The following is a 24,755-nucleotide window of genomic DNA, read 5'->3' on the forward strand; positions in this document are numbered from 1 at the left end:
AAAATATCTGTAAAAAATTACAAACACATGGAGGCTAAACAACACACTACTTTATAACCAAGAGATCACTGAAGAAATCAAAAGGAAATCAAAAAATACCTAGAAAAAAAGGACAATGAAAACACGATGACCCAAAACCTGTGGGACGCAGCTAAAGCAGTTCTAAGGGGGAAGTTTAGAGCAATATAATCCTACCTTAAGAAACAAGAAACATCTCAAATGTACAATGTAAGCTTACACCTAAAGCAATTAGAGAAAGAAGAACAAAACCCCCCCAAAGTTAGCAGAAGGAAAGAAAGCATAAAGATCAGATCGGAAATAAAGGAAAAGGAAATGGAGGAAACAATAGCAAAGATCAATAAAACTAAAAGCTTGTCCTTTGAGAAAATAAACAAAATTGACAAACCATTAGCCAGACTCATCAAGAAGAAATGGGAGAAGAATCAAATCAATAGAATTAGAAATGAAAAAAGAGAAGTAACAACTGACACTGCAGAAATACAAAGGATCATGAGAGATTCCTACAAGAACTCTTTGCCAATAAAATGGACAACCTGGACAAAATGGACAAATTCTTAGAAAAGTACAACGTTCTGAGACTGAACCAGGAAGAAAAAGAAAATCTGAACAGACCAATCACAAGCACTGAAATTGAAAGTGTGATTTAAAATCTTCCAACAAAAGGAAACGATAGCAAAGATAAATAAAACTAAAAGCTGGTTCTTTGAGAAGATAAACAAAATTGATAAACCATTAGCCAGACTCATCAAGAAAAAAAAGGGAGAAGACACAAATCAATAGAATTAGAAAGGAAACAGGAGAAGTAGTAACTGACACCGCAGAAATAAAAAAGATCATGAGAGATTACTACAAGCAACTCTATGCCAAAAAAAATGGATAACCTGGAAGAACTGGACAAATTCTTAGAAATGCACAACCTGCCAAGACTGAATCAGGAAGAAATAGAGTATATGAACAGACCAATCACAAGCACTGAAATTGAAACTGTGATTAAAATTCTTCCAACAAACAAAAGCCCAGGACCAGATAATTTCACATGCGAATTCTATCAAACATTTAGAGAAGAGCTAACACCTATCCTTCTCAAACTCATCCAAAATATAGCAGAGGAAGGAACACTCCCAAACTCATTCTACGAGGCCACCATCACCCTGATACAAAAACCAGACAAGGATGTCACAAAGAAAGATAACTATAGGCCAATATCACTGGTGAACATAGATGCAAAAATCCTCAACAAAATACTAGCAAACAGAATCCAACAGCACATTAAAATGATCACACACCACGATCAAGTGGGGTTTATTCCAGGAATGCAAGGATTCTTCAATATATGCAAGTCAATCAATGTGATACACCATATTAACAAATTGAAGGAGAAAAACCATATGATCATCTCAAAAGATGCAGAGAAATCTTTCGACAAAATTCTGCACCCATTTATGATAAAAAGCCTCCAGAAAGTAGGCATAGAAGGAACTTTCCTCAACATAATAAAGGCCATATATGACAAACCCACAGTCAACATCGTCCTCAATGGTGAAAAATTGAAAGCATTTCCACTAAGATCAGGAACAAGACAAGGTTGCCTACTCTCACCACTCTTATTCAACATATTTTTGGAAGTTTTAGCCACAGCAATCAGAGAAGAAAAGGAGATAAAAGGAATCCAAATCGGAAAAGAAGAAGTAAAGCTGTAACTGTTTGCAGATGAAATGATACTATACATAAAGAATCCTAAAGATGATACCAGAAAACTACTAGAGCTAATCAATGAATTTGGTAAAGTAGCAGGATACAAAATTAATGCACAGAAATCTCTGGCATTCCTATACACTAATGATAAAAAATCTGAAAGTGAATTCAAGTAAACACTTCCATTCACCACTGCAACATAAAGAATAAAATAGCTAGGAATAAACCTACCTAAGGAGACAAAAGACCTGTATGCAGAAAATTATAAGACACTGATGAAATTAAAGATGATACAAACAGATGGAGAGATATACCATGTTCTTGGATTGGAAGAAAAAACACTGTGAAAATGACTCTACTCCCCAAAGCAATCTACAGATTCAATGCAATCCCTATCAAACTACCACTGGCATTTTTCACAGAACTAGAACAAAAAATTTCACAATTTGTATGGAAACACAAAAGATCCCGAATAGCCAAAGCAATCTTGAGAACAAAAAACGGAGCTGGAGGAATCAGGCTCCCTGACTTCAGACTATACTACAAAGCTACAGTAATCAAGACAGTATGGTACTGGCACAAAAACAGAAATATAGATCAATGGAACAGGACAGAAAGCCCAAAGAAAAACCCATGCACACATGGTCACCTTATCTTTGATAAAGGAGGCAAGAATATGCAGTGGAGAAAGGACAGACTCTTCAATAAATGGTGCTGGGAAAACTGGACAGCTACATGTAAAAGAATGAAAGTAGAACACTCCCTAACTCCATAGACAAAAATAAACTCAATACAGATTAAAGACCTAAATGTAAGGCCAGACACTATCAAACTCTTAGATGAAAACATTGGTAGAACATTCTATGACATAAATCACAGCAAGATCCTTTTTGACCCACCTCCTAGAGTAATGGAAATAAAAACAAAAATAAGCAAATGGGACCTAATGAAACTTCAAAGCTTTTGCACAGCAAAGGAAACCATAAACAAGATGAAAAGACAACCCTCAGAATGGGAGAAAATATTTGCAAATGAAGCAACTGACAAAGGATTAATCTCCAAAATTTACAAGCAGCTCATGCAGCTCAATATCAAAAAACAAACAACCCCATCCAAAAATGGGCAGAAGACCTAAATAGACATTTCTCCAAAGAGGATATACAGATTGCTAACAAACACATGAAAGAATACTCAACATCATTAATCATTAGAGAAATGCAAATCAAAACTACAATGAGATATCATCTCACACCAGTCAGAATGGCCATCATCAAAATATCCACAAACAATAAATGCTGAAGAGGGTGTGGAGAAAAGGGAACCCTCTTGCACTGTTGGTGGGAATGTAAATTGTTATAGCCACTATGGAGAACAGTATGGAGGTTCCTTAAAAAACTACAAATAGAACTACCATACGACCCAGCAATCCCACTAGTGGGCATATACCCTGAGAAAACCATAATTCAAAAATAGTCATGTACCAAAATGTTCATTGCAGCTCTATTTCCAGTATCCAGGACATGGAAACAACATAAGTGTCCATCAAGAGATGAATGGATAAAGATGTGGCCCATATATACAATGGAATATTACTCAGCCATAAAAAGAAACGAAATTGAGTTATTTGTAGTGAGGTGGATGGACCTGGAGACTGTCATACAGAGTGAAGTAAGTCAGAAAGAGAAAAATAAGTACCGTAGGCTAACACACGTATATGGAATCTAAAAAAAATGGTCATGAAGAACCTAGGGGCAAGACTGGAATAAAGACACAGACCTACTAGAGAATGGACTTGAGGATACAGGTAGGAGGAAGGTTAAGCTGGGACAAAGTGAGAGAGCGGCATGGACATATCTACACTACCAAATGTAAAATAGAAAGCTAGTTGGAAGCAGCCACATAGCATAGGGAGATCAGCTCTGTGCTTTGTGATCACCTAGAGGGTTGGGATAAGGGGGGTGGGAGGGAGGGAGATGCAAGAGGGAAGAGTTATGGGGACATATGTATATGTATAACTGATTCACTTTGTTATAAAGCAGAAACTAACACACTACTGTAAAGCAATTATACTCCAATAAAGACATTAAAAAAAAAAAAAGGAAGGGTAGTAGTGGTATAGAGATAGACAAACAAGCCAGTGGAACAGAATATAGAGCCCAGAATCTAATACCCCTTCCCCCAAAATGTGAAAACTTATAGGTCAATGAAGAAATAATAAGTTAGCCAGTAAATGGAACTGAAATCCCTCTTTCACATCATACACAAAAATCATTTCCAAGTGAACTAAAGGCTTAAATATAAGAGATTAAACTTTAAAACATCCACAGCAAAATTACAAGAGAATATAAAGGCATCAAAGGATTCTTTAACAAGACATAAAAATACATGAACTATAAAAAAATAAAATAAAAACAGATTGCCAAATTCCAAAATCACTGTACAATAAAATGGGAAAATAATCTAAATATAGGGAGAAGATATTTGCAACACATAAAATGGACAAAGATTAGGTAGTGGAATAAATAAAGAACTCCTACTAATCTGTTTTTTAAAATACAATAGAAAAAAATTGTTTTAAAAAACTTTTAAACATATTACCAAGGGGGAAATACTTATGGCCAATAAATAGGGAAAGATGCTTGTAAAGAAAATGTAATAAAAGCTCCAATGAAATAGAATTTTATACCCAAGAGATTGCTAACGAATTTAAAAACAAATCTGACAAATATCAAGAGTTGGTAAGGATGTTGAGTAGACAGTTACGTTTATATACTTTTACTCTGGAAATCAATCTGATGTTACATAGTCAAGTTTAATATGTGCACACCTATGAGGCCATGCATTTATCATAAAGAACATTGTCCATGTGCTCCAGGAGACATATATTCATTGTTTATGAAAGCAAAACCAAAAACTTAATATATTCCAAAGTCTATTTATAGGAGAATGGATTTATTGTAGAATATTCATAGACTGGAATACTATACAGTAATGAAAATGAATGAACTATTTCTGATGCATCAACATGGATAAATCTTAAAAGTATAATATTAACTTAAATAAAAGCAAGTCACAAAATAATGATAGTACAATATGTAAAACAGATAAAACTAAATAGTATGTTGCTTAGGGTTAAGTATGCATGTGGTAAAAATGTAAGGAAAGTCAAGGACATTGTAAAAACATGTCTTTAGGACTGTGGTGTCCTCTGAGGAAGAGAAAGGATATAATTGAGGAGGAGCACACAAAATAATTCAAAGGTATTGGTAATGTTCTACTTTTTAACCTGAGTGGTAGTATATGTTCATTCATTTTATTGATCTTCTTCAAAAGCTGTGAATTTAATATTAATTCACTTGTGTAATATAAAATATTTTGTAATTTTTAAAGTAAAATTGTCTGCCAGGGTGAAATTCATTAGGAGATATCCCAATAGAAAAGTATCTCAATAGTTGAATTCTGACTCTTCTGCAGAAAGTTAAACACATTTAATTTGAATAAAATTCAATTAGTATGTATCTTAAAATACATCTATTAAGAAAGTAGTATATAAATGAACTGTTTTGGGGTATCAATTTCTCAATACTAAAAATACTGTGTTGAATTTGTTTAGGCATAAAATATAAAGGGTATAAGACCTTATTAATATTTCAAGTTTTGCTGTTATTTTATATATTAAGAATATATGCATAGCTCATATTGCAAGGACTTTTATCAATCATTTATTTTGAGAATGTCTTCATATAAATAAGGATATATTGATTAAAAATAATATGACTCCCTATGATATATTGTACAGATGTATACTATACATATTATATATCTAATAGATTTATAAATGATTTTATTGCCACTTTTAGAAAAGTCATATTTAATAATAGGGAATTTTTAAAAAATAAGTAATGTCTTGCATTTTAAGAGCTTAATGTTATGATACTCAGTGTTCATAATTTGCTTGCTTGAAAAGTACTGATTTAAACTTACCTACATGTTTGAAATCATGAAAAGACCACATCTTACAATGAGAGAAGACGCTTTAGAAAATAATTCCCATTTGCCCTTCAAAAAATTTACAAATGTATCCTTACACAAATGCTCCAGAAATGACCCAATATAAAAATATCAAGCTCAAGTATTGAAAAGACATCTAATATGAGACTTTTTAACATTAGCAGCAACCCAAAGGCTTACTTATAAGGGATTTTGACACCCAAGTTAAGAAATGATAACCAAGCAACTTCTTCCAAAAAATAGATTCTAAGAAATGTTAATCCGTACTTAATAACTCAGTTGTGGAAATCTGATTTGATTTTCTTTAACAGAAAATGAAGGAAAAGTAATGAAAATCAATCATTTTAATTTACAGGTGGCAAATAATTCATTTCAGTCATCAATTATTCAAGCATAATGAACTTCTGAAAAATCAGAGTACAGAGTTAGCAGATTGAATCTATTTTTATCAAATGTCTAAAATTAGCCAAAACTTAAGAACTGTTTCATGTTCATGTTCAAAGGCCAAACTCAAGTTTATAATTCGTTGGGAATCAAAGAAATACTGTTTGTTTAAAATCTGGAGGAATTTAGTTTTTGTCACACCAACATATTTTTAAAGAGCATAAACATGAATGTGGCAAATTTATAGATGCTACTTAGTAAAATGCATATGTAGGAGACAATACTGCAATATAGACATAATTTTTTTAGAAATAAATGTGTGTCATATATGAAACTAGACAAAAGTTTTTAGTAAGAATAGAATTAAAAGTAGTGCAGCTTTATTTTTAACTAAACAAAACATTTCAGGTTAAGATTTTTATTCTACAAAAACTGAGTGCCTAACTCGGTCATTTCGTAAGTTGGTCCTTTAATACATATAGAGAATATACGTATGCAACTATGTATATGTGATATATTAATCCTCAGAGCAAATGGCTAATTATAATATGATTAGGTTATAATATTAGTAATTAGATTTACTTTATATTTTAAAACACCATTACTATAGGCTTGATTTTGTTTTTGAATTATCATTTAAGTAATGATCATTTTATCTTTAGTATGGTGAGGATATAATATTTTCATAAATGACTACACGTAGGAGGATATTTAACTAACTAAAGAAAATAAGTTATTATAAACCCGTACACTAAATCACATTATCCATATCTTTTTAATACTGCAGAGCCTCTAGAATCTTTAATTCCTAATTATTAGCTGCTTAAGAGAGGATCACTTTTACTTATTCAAGTGCTGTAAATTTGGTCTCTTCAGATATTTCATATAATCATTATTATTAATGAGGTTTTAATTATTGTACTTGCTAATAATGTGGAGAAAATAACAGCAGGAATGGAGCTATTATTCCTAGAAATTAAATGAGAAAAATAATTTTAGAAGATCAATTTAAAAATGAAATTCGTATGAATGCTCTCTGATTATATGTTAATAATAAACCTATTACATTTGTGAGTACACATAAATCTAACTGATAAAAGATTTCCATGCCAAGTGAATATTTTTATGATATAAAAGCACAAATATTTAGTTTTAAACTAAAAGATTTTGTCATTTATTATCTAGCTATGAATATAATTTAATTTTAAAACATCTACAACAAAAGACAGTAAAGAGTATATCACTGTCATTAATTTCATAGGACTAAATTAAGGCAGACCTTTTGATAGCATGTTGAATGTTCCATATTTGATACTGTATTATCCACATAAGATCTTGCTAGGAGACAAGGTTACCCTACCATAATGCCAGCTGGTAAACATTTGACGTTGGAGTCTCCAGAATCCCTCTAATGGCAGTGAGAATATACCATCATCAGTATTGTTTTGGACACCAAAAGGAATTGATTGAGAATGATACCATAGAGACCACTGGCTGCTAAGAAGGATACGATCAGTGCCAGGAAACAGCACTGCACCTTTTATCATTTCTCCCATGATGCACCCTACTGACCACATGTCAACTGAAAACAAAAATGAAATGAAGATAAACAAGAAGACAGGAATAGAACAGCAAATAAATGAAAACACTTGCCTACCCATGCCATGGAGCAACAGTCTGACCTTTTGCTGACTGGATAAGAGGCCAATCTTACAGTGCTTTAAAACAGTGGATGGGAAGAACACAAGAATGTCAGGACCCTTTCTGCTATGTAACAATGCCACTCAATGCCACCTAATGTATGATAATATTATTTTGCAATTATAATTCAATGATTAATTTAGTTTCTGATTTAAAAGGTCTCATTTGCATTCATCTGCTAGAATCCTACTGATTTGTATTGTAAATTATTTTAGATTGTGTTAATATGGGAAACATGCAAATTGGCTTTTCTTTCATTCTTTTGTATACTATACTTGGAGAAAAAAAAGAAAGAAAAGCTGAGCTGCCAGCAACCTCAGAAGAAAGGGTTTCTTTTATAAAACACACTTACTCTTATTTATAAATATGAATAAATTTCCAGAAGTGAAATGCCAGTCCAAGAATGAGTGTTTGGAATATGCTGGTTCAGTTTCATTGACTCCCATCAAAGGAGCATGCTTCTAAACTGGAAGCCTTGTCTTATCCTCATAAGCACGGTTGCTTTATAATGGTAAGAAATGCTGGCTTTCAAAACAAGGTGGTTTGACATGAAATGAACAACATGACTTAAAGAGGTGACACTTCTTCTGAGACTGTGAGTCAAAAGAAACCTGGAATTCAAGGTGAAATTACAGTGGTCTCTCTGCTATTGCCAGTTATCATCCAGAATTTAAAACCAGGAAGCTAGGGTAGAGGATACTCAGGAAGGGGCAAAATGGGGAAGCAAGAAAGTGAAATCTTTAACTATACTCGGTTACTCACGTGTTCCTATTAAAACTCAGAAAGAAAGATAGGTCATTCTTATGGGGGAAAATAACCTAGAAGAATAAGGGAAGTTGAGGGGGAACAAATAGGGAAAGGCATTAGGATAGCAGCAGCACACTGTAATTTTTCTCCAGTTAGTCTTCAAATTACATCTTGTAATTTGACAGTAACCTTGCAGAATTCCTCATAAGATTCTTTCCAGTGTGAAAATCTCAGTCAGGTTAAACTCAAAGTTTCCAAAGTTTGACTTAACATCTAAACAGAGTGATCACTTCAAAGAAATGGTTACACCTTTGAAGGTGATAAGCATACCCAGAGAAGCAAATTAGTTTTCCATTTTAGGAAAGCAAGTGACGTGCAAAAATATCAGGGAAAGATAGAGCAAACAGTTGTGCATCCCTTTATTATTAATGCATTTGTAATTCCAGATAATATCTGCCTCACAAGAGGTTGGTATTGTAACTTGATTAAAGGGGAAAAAAAAAATCTCTGAAATGGTATTTGCTTTTGAATTGCAAATATTCTTATCATACTGTCCAAAGTGACCAGTCTAACTTGTTATTTACCATGTATCTATTTTTTATAGATATTGTGGGAGAGATAGGTAAAAAATATACAGCTATAAACTCAGTAAGCAAGTTTTCTCTTGCCTGCATCCATTCAAACATTTGGAAGAGGCTATTTCTGCCACAAACCTACCTGCTAGTTAGAAAACTTCTATTTCTATTTTTTATTTAATGCAAAAATAATCTCTTCTATGTTATTTCTGACAGAAACTCATTTTTTTCTGCTGCAGAACCAACTCCATTGCTTTCTAATTGTATAACCTTGGCCAAGTTACTTCATCTCTCTTTTCATCCTCTAAAATGTGGATGATAGACAGTATTTATCATGTAAAAATTTTTTAAGATGTAAAAGGATTATGCCTGGTAAAGAGTCTTCCACATTGCCTGGTACATAGTAAGTTCTCAATAAATGTTAGTTATGTGTCATCATGTATTATATATATATATAATATATATTCATATATAAGTATGTGTATAAATATATACATATATAAATTATATACATATGTGCATATATAAATTATATGTTGGAATTAAATATATATAGCAAAGGCTCATTTGTTTTATATTTATATAATATTATATTGTATCTTGTATTTATATATATAATTAAGAAAATTTTTCCAATGAGGGAAGCTTACTTACTGGGCAATCCTTTTCACTGCTGAAACCACTTAGAAAGGCATTCCACATCACAGCTGACTCTATGGAACTTCTCTCCTTTATCTAAACAGGAATTACCCTGTTCCCTAATCGAAATAATAATCTTAAAATATGTGAATATAATCTATGATCTCCAACCACTATTCTAAAACTGGAAATTTTTCATCTTTTAGACTAAAATCCTTTGATTTTCACTCTCCCTCAGCTATGCCTTTAAACAACAGCAACAACAATAACAACAGATGACCTACATGGACCCTTAGCCCTGGTATTGCTTCATTATCAGTTGGTTCTAGTCTGTTGTTGGTTTAATAACTGCTATATCTCCCAGTTCTCATTTGTGTGGCTCTGCTGGATACAGATATTTCAAAGTAAAAGGAGAACAGTTTTGGAAGTTTATCTTCATGTCAGAAGCTAAAATAGACAATAGATCACAAAGCTTTCACATAAAAATAATGCAGAGAGATATAAACTCAAAATCTGAACTACTGATGAATATACTGAATTCCATTTTCTTTATTTAATGTATCTTTTCTGAGTAATAATGCCCTGGAAATCTCTCCAATTTCCAAATTCCATTTAACTTCCCTCAGGATTCATTATTCCTACAGACTATCCATGCTTATGCCATGGAAATGCTAAGCCTTGTGCCTGGAAATGATAAGCTCTATTATTATAAATTACAAAAGTAAAGTATATGCACATGAATTTATATAGATTTTTATTACTCAAGACAGGATGATTTCTCAAGAGAAAGCCATTGCACCAAATTTTATTAATTAGTCATCACAACTAAAACAGGAAATAGGCAATAAAAGAATTTGATACTAAATCTTGCTGGGACCAGGGGTAGTAGTAAGCCTTCCCTCATCCAATATGCATATCTGCTTATCAGGGTGAAACTGGATTATTCTATGAAAATTTCAAGATATTCCAATGAATACTGACTGTGAATAGACCTTAGAAGAAATTGGCAAATTCAATCACAGTTGGACACTGGATTTTGATGCGTTCTGAGACAGTCTGATATGGTATTTGGGTCTCCATAAGAGTTTTGTACACTAATGCTGCCGAGGTAGAATTCTGGTTGCTTTTATGGTTCTGATTCATTACATTTCCCCTCTCATCATCAGTATTCCCAGAGGCAGAGAGCAGATTCATTTGCAACTGTGACAGGCAGAAACTGAGTCACTTTCCTTAGAAGGAATGTTAAGTAAGTTTTGGTGTTACTAAAATATGGTTATAAGTTTTCTAGGTGAGAAAATCTCAAGTGTATTATTTGTCAGGCATTAGATTATACTAAATTATCTTTTTTCTACTCTAGCCAAGTGATAGAAATGATATAATATTGGTCGTGGCAGTTTAAATCTAAATAAAGAAAGCACTTTATTGTTATTTCCACACCCCAGTTGCTTGGACTGTGATCTATGATGGAATATTTTTTGGACTATGTGAGTGTCTAACCAGCAACCTGGCAGATGTTTCCTATCTAGGAGATTATGCGGCTCTGGTAACACAATTGTGAGACTACACTGTTTTTCTCCTTAACCTAATTATATCTTTATTTAGCATAGGATTCAGACAATGGGATTTGATAAATTTTCTTTCAATGAATACTCAAAGTACAATAGGAAGAAGATTTAATATGGTTTTCTAGAATCTGAACATCATTTCTTTGAAAAGTTTGTTTTAAAAGTTAAAATTTAATTAGATATTTTACAAAAGCACATTGTTTTAAACTTCAGCGCAAACGTGGAATTATAAAAGGCTACTGATATGTATAAATAAAATGTGAATGTACCTACTTTGCACTTGTGAATCTCAGTAAAAAAATAAAAAAACATTCACAGAAAACAATGCTAAATATTCTAATTCCAGGAAACAGAGGAAGATTTTCTCCTTGAGACCACCTGTTTAACTTGCTTTTCTTTCTTTATGATTTCTATGGCATCATATTAATGGCTAACCTTTATTTTATAAATGTTATATCACTGATTTGCTTTTTAAACAAAACAGAAGAAAATCATTTAAACTTATAACAGAGGAGAATATCTTTAGCTTTATGTTAAATTATAAATAAAACTGTAGACTGATGAATTTTCAAAATATTCTTTCATAAAAAGACAATATTTTACTGCAACAAAATATTTTAAATTGTCATCTTTAAAATCGTGTAATTCTGCAGTGTACACAAATAAGGAATTTAAAGAAATCCTGATGTTGAAAAAAATTTTTTTTTCCTTAAACTTTTCATGTTCTGATGAATAAATAGTAAATGCTGGCTCTGGATGTCTCACATTATCACCAAATTAATTACAAGCTCCCTGAAGATTCGGGTAATTATCCTCACTTCATTCTGCACATCAACTTGAAGAAGTGCTTTAGTAAGTGACAAACTATTCATTTTCTTTCCTTTTACTGTCTAATTCACAGATAATTTTGGTTTCTCATCACTTGAGAAATTTTTTTATTCTAGGTGGTCTTTTGGTTATTTCTATTTTTTTTAGTTTACCTAATTCAATTTGAAGGTTATTTGGGCCGGAGTGCCCCCAAACTAACTTCATACCATAAAAACTGAAGTTCCTTATCTTTTAAAGGTATTTACAGGTATGTGTATGTTTGTAAACATCTAATGTTTTATATATATCAAATTATATCATCACAGCAATCCTGTAAGGCAGGCAAAGGAGGTATTTTATAAAGTAAATTGAAGTTGGTAGGAGATGTCACATGACTAAAGCTAAGAGGACCAGAGTAAGTTCTTGTAGCCCTTATGCGCTGGAGACTCATTTGACTGCTGAAGGGAGAAAGAGTCCATAATAGGTATCACTGTTCACAAACTTTGTCCTAAGGGCCAATCGGGCCAAGGGCAGTTTGAATGGAATAGAAGAAGTAGTGACTAAGGAATGTGTTTTATTGTTTGCAGTTTTACCCCCTCAAGTAGTTCACTTTATTTTTGAAGATCTTTCAGTACTCTGCCTACAGAACTGTAGAGGGATAAGGAAAAATAATATGCTTTTAAACCTTTCTATATCCATTTCCAGGAGACAGGGGACTCCTGAGGGACGCAGCAGTCCTAGTGGAGCTTTGTCCATGGTCACTTAATAGCTCCTCTCCAAGGCATCAAGGAGTCAAGGTCCATCTCCTCAATTTCTTCCTTCTGTTCCACCCCCAAAGTCTGTTCTCTGTGTCTTCCCTTACTTTCTGCCCCCTTTTTGTGTATCTCTCTCAATTCCTTTTACCACCTTCATGCCTTATCCTGCCCTTTGTTACATTCTGGCCTACTCTAAATTTCTTGGGAGAGGGATTTTTCTCCTATAATTCTGTCCTCCTCCCATCTGTTCAGATCACCTCAGAATCTCCAGCTCCCATTCTAGTGATTCCCACCTTACTCTGATTTTCTCAAAGTAATAATAATAGAGAAGAGTATTCACAAATTCATGGTGAAAATATATTCTTTTTAGCAAATACAAAGAAAAAAATTGTCTTATTTTTTCAAATGTTTGTGATTATTGGCAATTTGCTTATGGGTGTGAAAGAATGACTAATTTTTACATCCCAATTTTATTTAAAGTCATAAATTATATATTATTTGAGATAACATTGTACTACCATAATATTAGATAGAAGATGCAGAATATAGCAATGTATTAGTTGCAAAAGTTTATTAGGAAGTAAGCAGAGTTATTTCAAAGAGGGAAGAAGGATTAAGAATATCTATCTGTACTAGATGGATATAATAATCCACAACCTCCAATTTTTGTTCACCTTACTTTGATTATTCCCAATTTTCATTTGTTCAGGTTTAGAAAAGATATGATAGTCAGTTAATCTGAGGATGTTTTCTTCATTTCTTCAAATATATTTTTGGCAAATCATTCTTTGTTCCTTAATAACCTGGCTTCTTGGAAAGATTATATGTACATCCTTTTCTTTCTAACTGAAATTTCTCATGTCCTCAGAGGGAAAGGCAAGAGGCAGTGTTTTAGCAATCTGTCAGCTTTAATTGGAGATAATATGCTTGAGGTCTAGAAGTTTCAAATGAATATGGTGTGCCTATTTTTAACATTTCCCAGATCCAGAGAACTTTGGCCAGAACTCAAAATAAAGGAATATCACAGACCTTGCTCAAAAAAGGTGCTACATTTGAAGTAGAATAGAAAACATAAGGTAGAAAAATATATTTAAAAGAAGCAGGCTTAAGGAAAGAATTGGTATTATATGAAAACTATACTGGTATTATATGAGACTTCAGTAACCAAGAAAACAGCATGCCCTGGTTGGGTTGTGGGGTGGATGGAAGGAGTCAGGAACTAGATAGTCCTTTAAAAAAACAAAAACCAAAAAAAACTTCTAAGGAAGTATCATAAAACCGCTTTACTATATGTTATTATTTAAAAAACCCAAAATCTTAATGAAATATAAAGTCACTGATGCCTCTTATATGATCATTGGACTATGTAAATAAAATAATGGACCTGGCATATTCATTGTTCTCTGGCTTGAAATTCATCATGGGCCCAAGAATTATTAATGGTACTATATATTTTGTCAGCATATATGCTATGAAATAGGTTTTAATCATAAAACCATAATGAAAATTGAGTGTATAATAGTGTATGTTTATATAATTAAGAAACTCTTTACACAAGAAAAACAAACACTTTATAAATGTTCCTTTGGATATTAAAAAAGCTAGCAAACTAATAAATCGAAAAGTAAATATGTATGTATGTAGGTTCCAACACTTTTAGTCATCAAGAAACTACCTTGTGATACCATCTGGATCGTATCAATAGTCAAGAAACCCACACAATGTTTCTCAAAATCCAAAATGTTAAATATAATTTTAACAGAGGAAAATAGCTAAAACTTTGGTTGTCAATGATAATTTCATAAGATTTTCCCAATTTTTCAAGGTGTTTTACTACTTTTACTTAGGGTCCAGATTTTAAAAAAGGAGCATTAAAAAGTTCTGTTCAGAGAGAGGAATAATGTTGATTATGATGATAGAGTATTATAACATCATTTTTCAGCTTCAGAGAAATTCAACAGAAATTACTCTGAATAATTCTAAGTGAATTATTCACTTAGATTGTTTTTTTAAGTCTCTGAAGAATTTTGGAAGTAGTCAAGGTATAAACTAGCATATACTAAAATTTGATATTACTTCCAGTAAATGCTGGAATCATTTCAATATGTTAAAATATTGGTATGATTCTTCTCCCTATAAATAAGCTCCATCAGCCCCCAAACTTGTGTCTGATCATCATGGCCTAGTGAAGTTACTTCAATGCTCTGATCCCTTTATTATTGGTAGTAAGCTCTAATCACAAAATGATAATAACTTCATATAAAAATTAATGAAACAATTCCACTCAAAAACATATAGTCCATGTAATCCATTGTTTAATAGGGATTTCTATGGTTTAGTTTAATTTTTAAATATAGTCATGACTAAGACATTAAATTATAATTTTAATTATAGGCAAAATGAATTCCAATGCATTTCATCTGAAAGTTATTTACCCATATTTAAGTAAAATTTAACTTAAGCAAGATATTTTCCACTATAATGACTTTATGTAAATTCCCCACTGACTTATAGGCCAGCAATATATGGCACTAGGCTATCGGATACCAGTAGTTTACATAATCATCACAGGAGATAAAGGAATACAGAATACAAACCCTTATCACAATCTACATTTTGTTTATTGGGGTTTATTTAATTTCTAGGACTGTATTTATCAAGGATATATATTTTATGTATTGATATTTGCACAATTTACTTAAAAGTTCTAAACATTTTTCTAAAAAATAAACTAGGATAAAAGGAAAAACTGACCTCCAAGAGAACAATTTCTGGAAGAATGTAGAATTATCAATATGATGCTATTATCTTTACTTGTTTATCTGAAGGGTATTTTGGGTTCAAAACTGTTTTAATTTTTCCTAATTTTATTGGCTTTTAAATTTAATACTGCTAAAATAAGAGAAAAAGAACCCTGATAAATGCCTGAATAGCTAAATTAGATCTCAGAGAACCATGCTACATGGGAATCAAGTGACTGTAACAACAATGTCACACGGGAATGAGATATTTTGTAACATTTTGTCTTTGGGAATTGATTGAGAAGTTCTGGGTTTTTTCAATCTGAAATGTACTGTACCCCAAAGACAAAAGCACACACACATGCACACACACACAAATTCCTACTTTTGTATGAAATCAATACATATGAATGTGAATTACAATATTGTTCAAACCAACTTTGTATGTAATTGATTTGTATGTAATTGATCCTCAAAATAAATTCAATAACTAATTTAAAGTAAAATGAAATATTATCATGTAAATACATAATCAATATAAAAATTGAGATATTTTACATGTTTTCTTTTTATATCTTCAAAATCCAGTAGGCATTTTGCACATATAACACCTCTGAATTCAGACTAACCATATTTCAAGAGCTAATGTGGCTAGTCGTTACCTATTGGATAGTATAGTTGTAGAAGATGTCATTACTATTATATTACTATTGGAATTTAGAGAATATCTTATTCATATACAGCAGAATAAATAAATGCCTACATTAAATGCATGGTCATTGTGACATCAACTTTTTATTGTCAGTTTTTTTTTATCATTGGCCTTTTCTTCTATTCCTACTAAATAACAATAATAATCTTTCTTACATTATAAGAGTTCTTAATAGAGCTTTCTTATTAGTCAAATACAATACTTAATAATTATGGATCACATGTTTACTGCCAATTTCTAAAAACCTTCCAATGTAATAAATATATTGAACTCACTCTTGCATTATCATTGTTAAAGTTCTCAATTGTTGTACTTAGATTTGCACAATTGTGTTTAACAGGGTGTTTCTGTATTTATAAAAATATATTTTCTATTAATATGTAAACTTTATTATTGATATATTATAAACACATATATGTGCCTTTGTTAAAGAGTGAACTTTTGATCCTTTCAGAAATATACCAGCTCTTTTAATAATTCCAAATCAGAGATACCTGTTCAAGAAATTTCTGATGGAATCTAGTAGAAGACTAAGTGGTAGAACACAAAGCAACCTGCTTTTTTTTTAATTGACTATACTTCTCACATTGTATATTTCATTTCTTTAATTCTAAATTTCATTGGAAAAGCATGTCTAAGTCACATCTCCAAGTCAGATGAGGAAAGCCTATTTTAAACCCACCTGACTTCCAGCAATTTGAATAATAATTATGATTTTTAAACGTAGAAGTTCTTGTTTGAAGGAAGATGTGCTATATTAAACTATTTAAGACTGGATATAGTGTCAAGAGTAATTCAAATCAATAAAGGTGTGGACAGAAGCTTAAGATGTCAGCAAGTAGAGAAATAATTATCCCTAAATTTGTTGCAGCATAAAATGGTTTTAGAAGGGAGATGGATAATACTTGCAAATAGTTACTGCTATTTTGAGTTACAGATAAGAAAGTTTAAGAAGAAAAAACCCATTGAAAATTTAATTAAAACAAACCATTGAGGTATGTAGTCTTCAGTACTGGTCAGATTAGAGAAATAATCACTTTTTTTTAGTCACAGTTATACCACTTACCCAACTTTTTGCTTCTATCTTTACTCTCCTGGCAAAATCATTATGTGTTTAAAGGGAGAGAGAACAAAACAGGTATGGCTGCAGCAAAAAGGTACAAGGATACAGTCCCTTCCTGGAAAGAGGATTTTGTGGCGAACCATTTCTCCCATAATGCATCCCACAGACCATATATCCACTAGAATAAGAGAGAGGGAAGTGAAGAAAAGGGAGGAAAGTAAAGTTAACTAAGATAATTGATCTCTGAAGGAGAAGGAAAAAGAAGCATTTGATTAGAAGGTACAAATTTTGTCTCTCACCAAAAGTTGGCCAAAAAGGTGAGTTAAAACCAGCAATATAATATCACATAAACAACATCTAGTATAAGAACTCAAATTAATTTTTTAAAGTTACTTTATGAGTGCCTTAGATTGCCCTTTAGTACCATAAAATGGTAGCATGGAAAAGCAGCAGCTTAACCAAAAGTATCTCCATGCCAGGTGACAGCTAAAAGCCACCAAAGGGTTTTCGATGTCATTTGCTGGATGCAGAGAAAATAATCTTAATAGACCCTTAGGGATGGCTGTTTCCATTTTCTATTCTATTCAGTTACACGGAATAGGGCAACTAGAGACCCCCTTTTTTTTGGTCCAAAATAAGGTACATGCAACCAAATCCAAGAAACTAGGAAATGGCTGGAACCAAGGTTTAGGCAGAAATATTGGAATCCCTGGTATTCAAGACTTAGTTTTTCCTTCAGAAGTTATTCTTGTAAATAAATACTCATTTTGGTTTCTGTTTGAAATATTTCTTGAAATATTTCAAGAAAAAAGATGCATAAATAATTTGCACATGTATAAAGGAGTCAGGACATAAAGTATTATTAAAGTGTTAAAAAGTTGTTACACACATATGTTCCTCAATTGTCATACTTGTTAACAAAACAGGCTTCACTTTCTCTTACTAATCTTTACCCTCTTCCAACTCGCTTTTTAGTAAGGACAAAGGGAACTCTGGGGCAGAAACATTAGGCTAAAATGCTCCTTGGAGAAGGAAGGCAGGGTTCAGTGCACAGGGTAGCTGGGCATGCCTGTTGTCAGAGCAAGCAGGTTCTTCTGCATGATAACCTTTATCCTGTATAGAGGTGAGAGCAGCACAAGGGTGTTAGGTGTGCTTTCTGCATGGATCAGAAGCCAAAAAACTAAGGCAGGAACTTGCAATCCTTTCTAGTGAGGGAAGAACAAGGGATGAGATCACATGCCATCTGTACAGCAAAGGTCTGAAAATACATAATAGCAAATTCAGAACACCCTCTCCCCCAGATTCTTGTAGATTCTTGATTTCTTGAATTTTTTAATTCATTCCCACTTTGATTTTTTAAAAATAACTTATGAAGAATGTATACAACTATCTTCTTTTCCAAATAAGTTAGGTGTGGTATTGCCTTGGGAAGAGGACTAGATTTTCCTCTTCCAAGTCAAAATGGATTAGAATTCTGCCATTGTCCAACAAAGTAAACCTGACCTTCCTAAGAACGCTTTCCCTTCCTCTGCACAAATGCACAAAAGTATTGGCTTTCTTCTAACCCAGAAGGGCACAAAGAAATTTTTTAAAACGTTGGTGGCCAGGGAATTTTCATAAAAGTACTCTGTAGCACCTACACATAAAAATACAATGATAATTATTTCTATAAAACTTATAGATTGCCAGGAACTAAATAGAATAGAATATCAAAATGAGTATGAAAGGTACATTGAGTGCATATATACAATTCTAATTTAAGACAAGTTTAATTCCTAAATATAGTGGATGTGTTTTTTAATACACCTCATTACTTATTAGAGATATTCTTTTCAAAATAATATATTGCAATGCTTTCTAATAAGTATTTTTATAAATCCTTCATTTTAATAAAATCAAATTGGAATACATTTTGAAGATTCTTTCTACCTTTTCTTTTAAAGTGTTCATGATTTTCTTCATAAAATCAATAGCGTAAAATTTAATACTTTTCTCTCTCTATGGTTTTAGAATTTATAAAAACTTACTAGGCAATTGCTACCTTAACTATTACTTATGGAACACTTTAAAGTATTAAAGAAATTCTTATCCAACTTGAACAATTTGGATTATTCTAAATTGACTGTGCATTGAGCATTTGTGAATATTCTTGCTCCAAGGATTTGTGGTATCTTTTTATTTGTCTTTTCCTAAGACTAGAGCCATCAATCTAAGAAGTGACATAAAGCCAAATGGCTAAATGCAGTAGATAGATTTCTTCCTGTTTATACTCACTTTGAGCTGAGCTGCCACCTAAATAGCAATTTTTCTCAATATCTATAGCATGTATGCTAATCAGCATCCACTTGACTGTTTAATCAGACTCCCTTTACAATTCTTCTTAGCTATGACATTTCAGTGTTCTTCTAACCAAGCTTACTTCTCAGAAACATACTTTACATGTTTAATGAGTGGTTCTTCATAGTAATATTTTTTTAAAAAACCTCTGAATATGAAAGCTGGCAGCCTTATTTTTTAAAAAGTTCATGTACATGAGACAGATCATTACTCTTGGCTATCTAAAACACATACTCATTTTCTTCACAGTTTCTTTGGCTGGTACTCAGAAGCATCCTTACCGTTCTCCTTGTAGCCCATTCCCAGAATAACCTCGGGGGCCCTGTAATAACGTGTCACCACATAAGGAGTCATCATGAAGCTTGTGCCTGCTGTCCTGGCCAGTCCAAAATCTAGGATTTTCAATGTACAATCAGACTTGACTACAATGTTACTTGGTTTCAAGTCCTGACAATAGGAACAAGAGAAGATATTAAAAGCTAGCATCAAATGGAACATGTGATTTCCATCTACTCATTCAACATGGCAGTCTTGCAATAGCACTGATGGGTACCCGCCTGCCATTGACTGTAGAGCCCTACGTAAAGCAAAAGAGTACTTCCCAAAAGAAGTTTACAATTAGTTTTGGGATTTCTTTGTTTTAACATCCTCAGAAACTTTTTTAAACCCAGAAGAGAATTGTATCATTTTTACAATTTAGGCTCATCTTGGTAAGAGGTTTTTAGAAAAAAAACCATCATTTATTGTCATCTGTTAGGCTTCTCCTTATGGCAACATAAACCTTTTAGTTTATACTTCATTTCTAGGCCAGACAGAAGAGCAGATCAGGGCTGCTGTCTTTATGTGACCAGAAACATTGGAAATGAACTGTCTTGTTTCAGCTGCACATATGACTCTGCCAGTCAGAATTTCTGAGAAGCCTTGGAAGCTGACTCTCAATGAGCTGAAATAAAATGTTAAACAAAACCAGCTACAGTGTGCTAAAGTCTCCTCCTACACATTAGTGAACTATGTGCTAATTCTATAGTAAAATAAATGAAGTACATTATATTTAACCAAGCTCCCCTACATAAAGAAAATAACCTACAGTTGCTCTTTCTCTTCTCCACAAGCATCTTCATTATAATTCTGGACTAAGTATTCTTACCCTGTGAATAATTCCAGCAGAGTGAAGGTGCTTGATGCCACACAACATTTGGTATAGCAGGTAAGACATTCGCTCGTGGTCTAACTCCATCTGAATCACCTGACACAAGTTGGCATCCATCAGTTCCATTACTAAGTAACTGCAAGGTAAATCCACATTGTAAGTTCCAAATCACAAGACACGTGAAGTCCTTCAAACAAGTCAGGATCCTCTCCTAAATCTATCAGTTTCCGAACTTCCCAGCTCAACTTTTGACTGAATTAAGTATATGAAAAACCTCCAAGTATTGCATGCACGTTAGCCATGGTAACTCTACCACAAAGATGCTAATAGAAGTAGCATTTATTAGTGTGTGGTTCCTGTCCGTATATTTTCTACCTTCATCTTGTTCTCATTTTACTCTGAATTCCCTGAACTCTTTCCTGTGTATTATGATTACAAATAAGAAAAAAAATTCAGAATAGCATCTTCCATTAAACGCAAGTTATCTGTGTTAAATAAGACAACGTGCTAGGATTCACTTCCTCTCCTCTGCTTATTGTCATTATACTTCTGGAAGGTTTTTTTGCACAAAATCAAAGGTACCACAAAAATAGAAAGAAAGATTAAGGATGATTTTTTATCATGTCCGTCATTAATATTTCTCAAAGTGAATTGACTCATTCTAGAAAGTTCACAGAATAAATTAAAAATAAGTAAAAATATATAATAACTAGTAAGGCTTCCCTGATTCTGACTGAACTAAAGAACATGGGGCAACAAAGCACAAAGAGCCATAAGGCCAGAAAGTAGCAGAAGTGTCTTTCCAGGAAGAAGCGGCAGAAACAGAACCTTCTCTCCTGTCACTGGATCCCTTTCATTTGCCACCAGTTCTTACCTCCCTTTGATCTCTACAAGGGATTTCATTCATCTGATTTTTGTCAATATCACTTGAGTTATTTGAATGTTATGCTCCCCTTCCTTCATGAGTTTTGTTACTTACACATCTTGGAACTCCTCCAGCGTTTTCTGCGGTGTGAAGACATTTAATAAACTAATAATCTGGAGAAGAGACAGTGGAAGGGACAGAAGAAGGAGAGAAAGAAAAGGGGAGAAAATTAATTATTTAAAAAGCATATTTAAACAAGCACTTATTCCAACTCAAAGTCACATATTAGTGCTATGGTGGATATAGAAAAGTCAGAAAAATTTTCTAGAACTGTCTCATAGAACATTCAAAAACGTATTCAGAAAGGACATGTAATCTGTCTTCAGGTTAAAATGCAATTAAAAAGCTCAAATTCTTAGGCAGAGAAAAGAGTCACAGAAGATATATGATTGTGATATTGCTTTAGAGTGTGATTCTCCTTAGTAAATATAGGGTTGTAATGTAACTAAACAAAAAAGAGGAAAAGCCATGTAAGAAAAGTAAGGCAGCAGTGAAATAACCAGCAACACTTAGCAAGGCTATGTCTTCCTCTAAATGAAAAGGTGGTGTTTAAGTCAAGGAGCTGTTCTATGTTAAGGAGGTATTCTAAGTCAAGATTTTTTTGTGTTGCTACTTTAGTTTTTTTGCTTCTATTTCACACTCAAATATTATTTAAACTAATGCTCCAATGGTATGTGTAGGGAAAGGTATATCTTGGATGATATCAATGATGAATTTAATGGCAAGTGTATTTTAAGTTATAAAAATGATTTTTTAACTTTTTTGTTTCCTGCTTTAGTTATTTTATATATTAGGTAGTAAAGAAGTTTACCTTCTAGCATAAGTAAATGTTAAAAGGAAAAAACCTTTGTTTTATGCAAATAGATTACATACATAAATAACTCAAAATTGTCTTTCAGCTAAATATTCTGTACTCAAGTGCCAGTGGGAAATAAAAATAAAATATATAGATAACAGACCTCTACTTATTGGATGGATGCAACCATTTCACAAAAACAAATTTAAGATGTGTACATCTTTAAAACATGAACTAACGAATTTCAATAAAGTTCATAAGTGGTATAGAAACACGAAGTAATAAACAAAACAAAATGATTTTCAACATCGGAGAAATGCAGTCAATCTAAGGAATGCTTTAGGCCTTCAGTAGTTTCCAATTATTGAGGAATTACTGAGAAAAACAATCACAACACTATCCAATACTTTCATATATATATATATATATATATATATATATATATATATATATATACAGGGTAATTGTTACAACATATCAAAAAACACAAAATTATCTCTTCTGAAGTAACCTTGCAGCATGGAATATGCATATGGAAATAAAACTGTTTCAAAAATTTTTTTTTAAATATTTACTTATTTGGCTGTGCCAGGTCTTAGTTGCAGCACGTGGGATCTAGTTCCCTGACCAGGGATCAAACCCAGGCCCCCTACTCGGGGAGCATGGAGTCTTAACCACTGGACCACCAGGGAAGTCCCTCAAAATATTTTTAAAACTTGTGATTAAAGTGCTTTGCTATTCTGTATACTTAGTTATGGTGTGTATTGAAAAATGTCTACAGTTCTCATTGGAACTGTGAGCCTGTTTTTATAATACTTAATCGTAGAAAGTAATTCATTTTGATATTTGTTCAAACAAAAACATCAGAGACTGTGTGTGGGACACACACACACAACACGTACAAACAACCCTTAAAGATGAAAAAATGCTAATCCATATTATCTGGTGAATAAATAATCTAGGTAATCTAAATTAATCTAGAAAATAGCATTACAATGTTAAATAAGTCAAGGTTTATTATTTTAAAAAGTAAATTTTCCCCACTATATATTCTTGTATTCCCCTTTTCTATGCCCTTGTTTTAACACCTTCATTGTCTTTGATTTTCCTCTGAGTATTTCTCCTCTGTTCTTTCTTTGATCCCTTATAAATTCTAACTCCTATTAATAACCAATCAAAAATCTTATCTTTAGAAACAGACCATCACAGGTATTTCCATTTTAGTTCAAACGTTTTCAGGCAGGAATCTGATGCAGTTCCTTTTTTTTATTCCAACCCATTAATACGTACAGATGTGAAGCATCATCTGTCATGGCCCCACAATCATAACAGCTATCACTTCCTAGAATTGTGTTCATTTTCTAAATGGATTGTCTTCTTTATTATTAAAAACTTAATTGGGGTTGCTTCACTATTTTACATTACTTTCCACAGCATTTCCAGCATTCTTCATTCTGACTGCTTGTAGTTAGTATTACAAGCAACAACGTGGAATTTGCATTTGGTTGTCAGTGAATTTCCTTTCTGTTAACAAGTTCCAGAAATTTATTTCCCTAGATTTATATACATACATGCATACAAACATATGTACATACACAAACATATGCACATACACACATAGCAGGTAGGATGCCATTTACAAAATATTATTTCAATTTGGAAATCCTTTTTAGGTAACATAAATGTGAACCCCCATATTCCAGGCAAGAATGGGGAGTAGGATTCCCTCAAATTGGCAAAGTAAGTGGGAATTTCTCCACAATGTATTTATTGAATTTTAGGGACTGGAGGGAGGATTAGGGAAATATAAATATTCAATATATGAAAACAAAAAACTATTAAAACTTCCCATGCAGTTGTTGCATTGCTTGTGTCCATCCATCTTCCATTGCCTATGGTATTTCTCATCCTCTTTGCTATCATAAAAATAGATTGCATTGGTCATGTGGTTAATCTTGCTCCTGCCTTTATTTCACATACTGAAAGAACAAAGTGCTTTAGCAGAATGATCTTTCTTAGGAATCATCATTTCTAACATTTCTATATTCCTTTCTAGAAGTATCATGTTCCTTGCCTGGCCAAATCAGAGATGGGTACATACTTCATAAAATTTCTCTTTCTGAGTGAGGCC

The 24,755-nt window shown here is 32.7% G+C and overlaps 1 protein-coding gene across 5 annotated transcripts in view; it reads right to left on the bottom strand.

Annotated features, from left to right (window-relative positions):
- The window catches only part of MAPK10 (mitogen-activated protein kinase 10), a 619,297-nt gene that overhangs the window by 62,207 nt on the left and 532,335 nt on the right, over positions 1 to 24,755 (bottom strand). For 3 of the 5 annotated variants that reach the window (XM_032633622.1, XM_032633623.1, XM_032633625.1), the window contains 4 exons: positions 21,883 to 21,941; positions 20,901 to 21,039; positions 20,035 to 20,200; positions 7,622 to 7,693 (listed from right to left, as the gene is read on the bottom strand). In XM_032633622.1, coding sequence (XP_032489513.1) covers positions 7,622 to 7,693; positions 20,035 to 20,200; positions 20,901 to 21,039; positions 21,883 to 21,941 — 436 coding nt within the window. Of the gene's footprint in view, positions 1 to 7,621; positions 7,694 to 17,522; positions 17,595 to 20,034; positions 20,201 to 20,900; positions 21,040 to 21,882; positions 21,942 to 24,755 lie in introns of all 5 variants that reach the window. The other 2 variants (XM_032633624.1, XM_032633626.1) reach the window with 1 other exon arrangement.

This window comes from Phocoena sinus, chromosome 5 (genome assembly GCF_008692025.1).
Source record: "Phocoena sinus isolate mPhoSin1 chromosome 5, mPhoSin1.pri, whole genome shotgun sequence".
NCBI classification, from domain to species: domain Eukaryota; kingdom Metazoa; phylum Chordata; class Mammalia; order Artiodactyla; family Phocoenidae; genus Phocoena; species Phocoena sinus.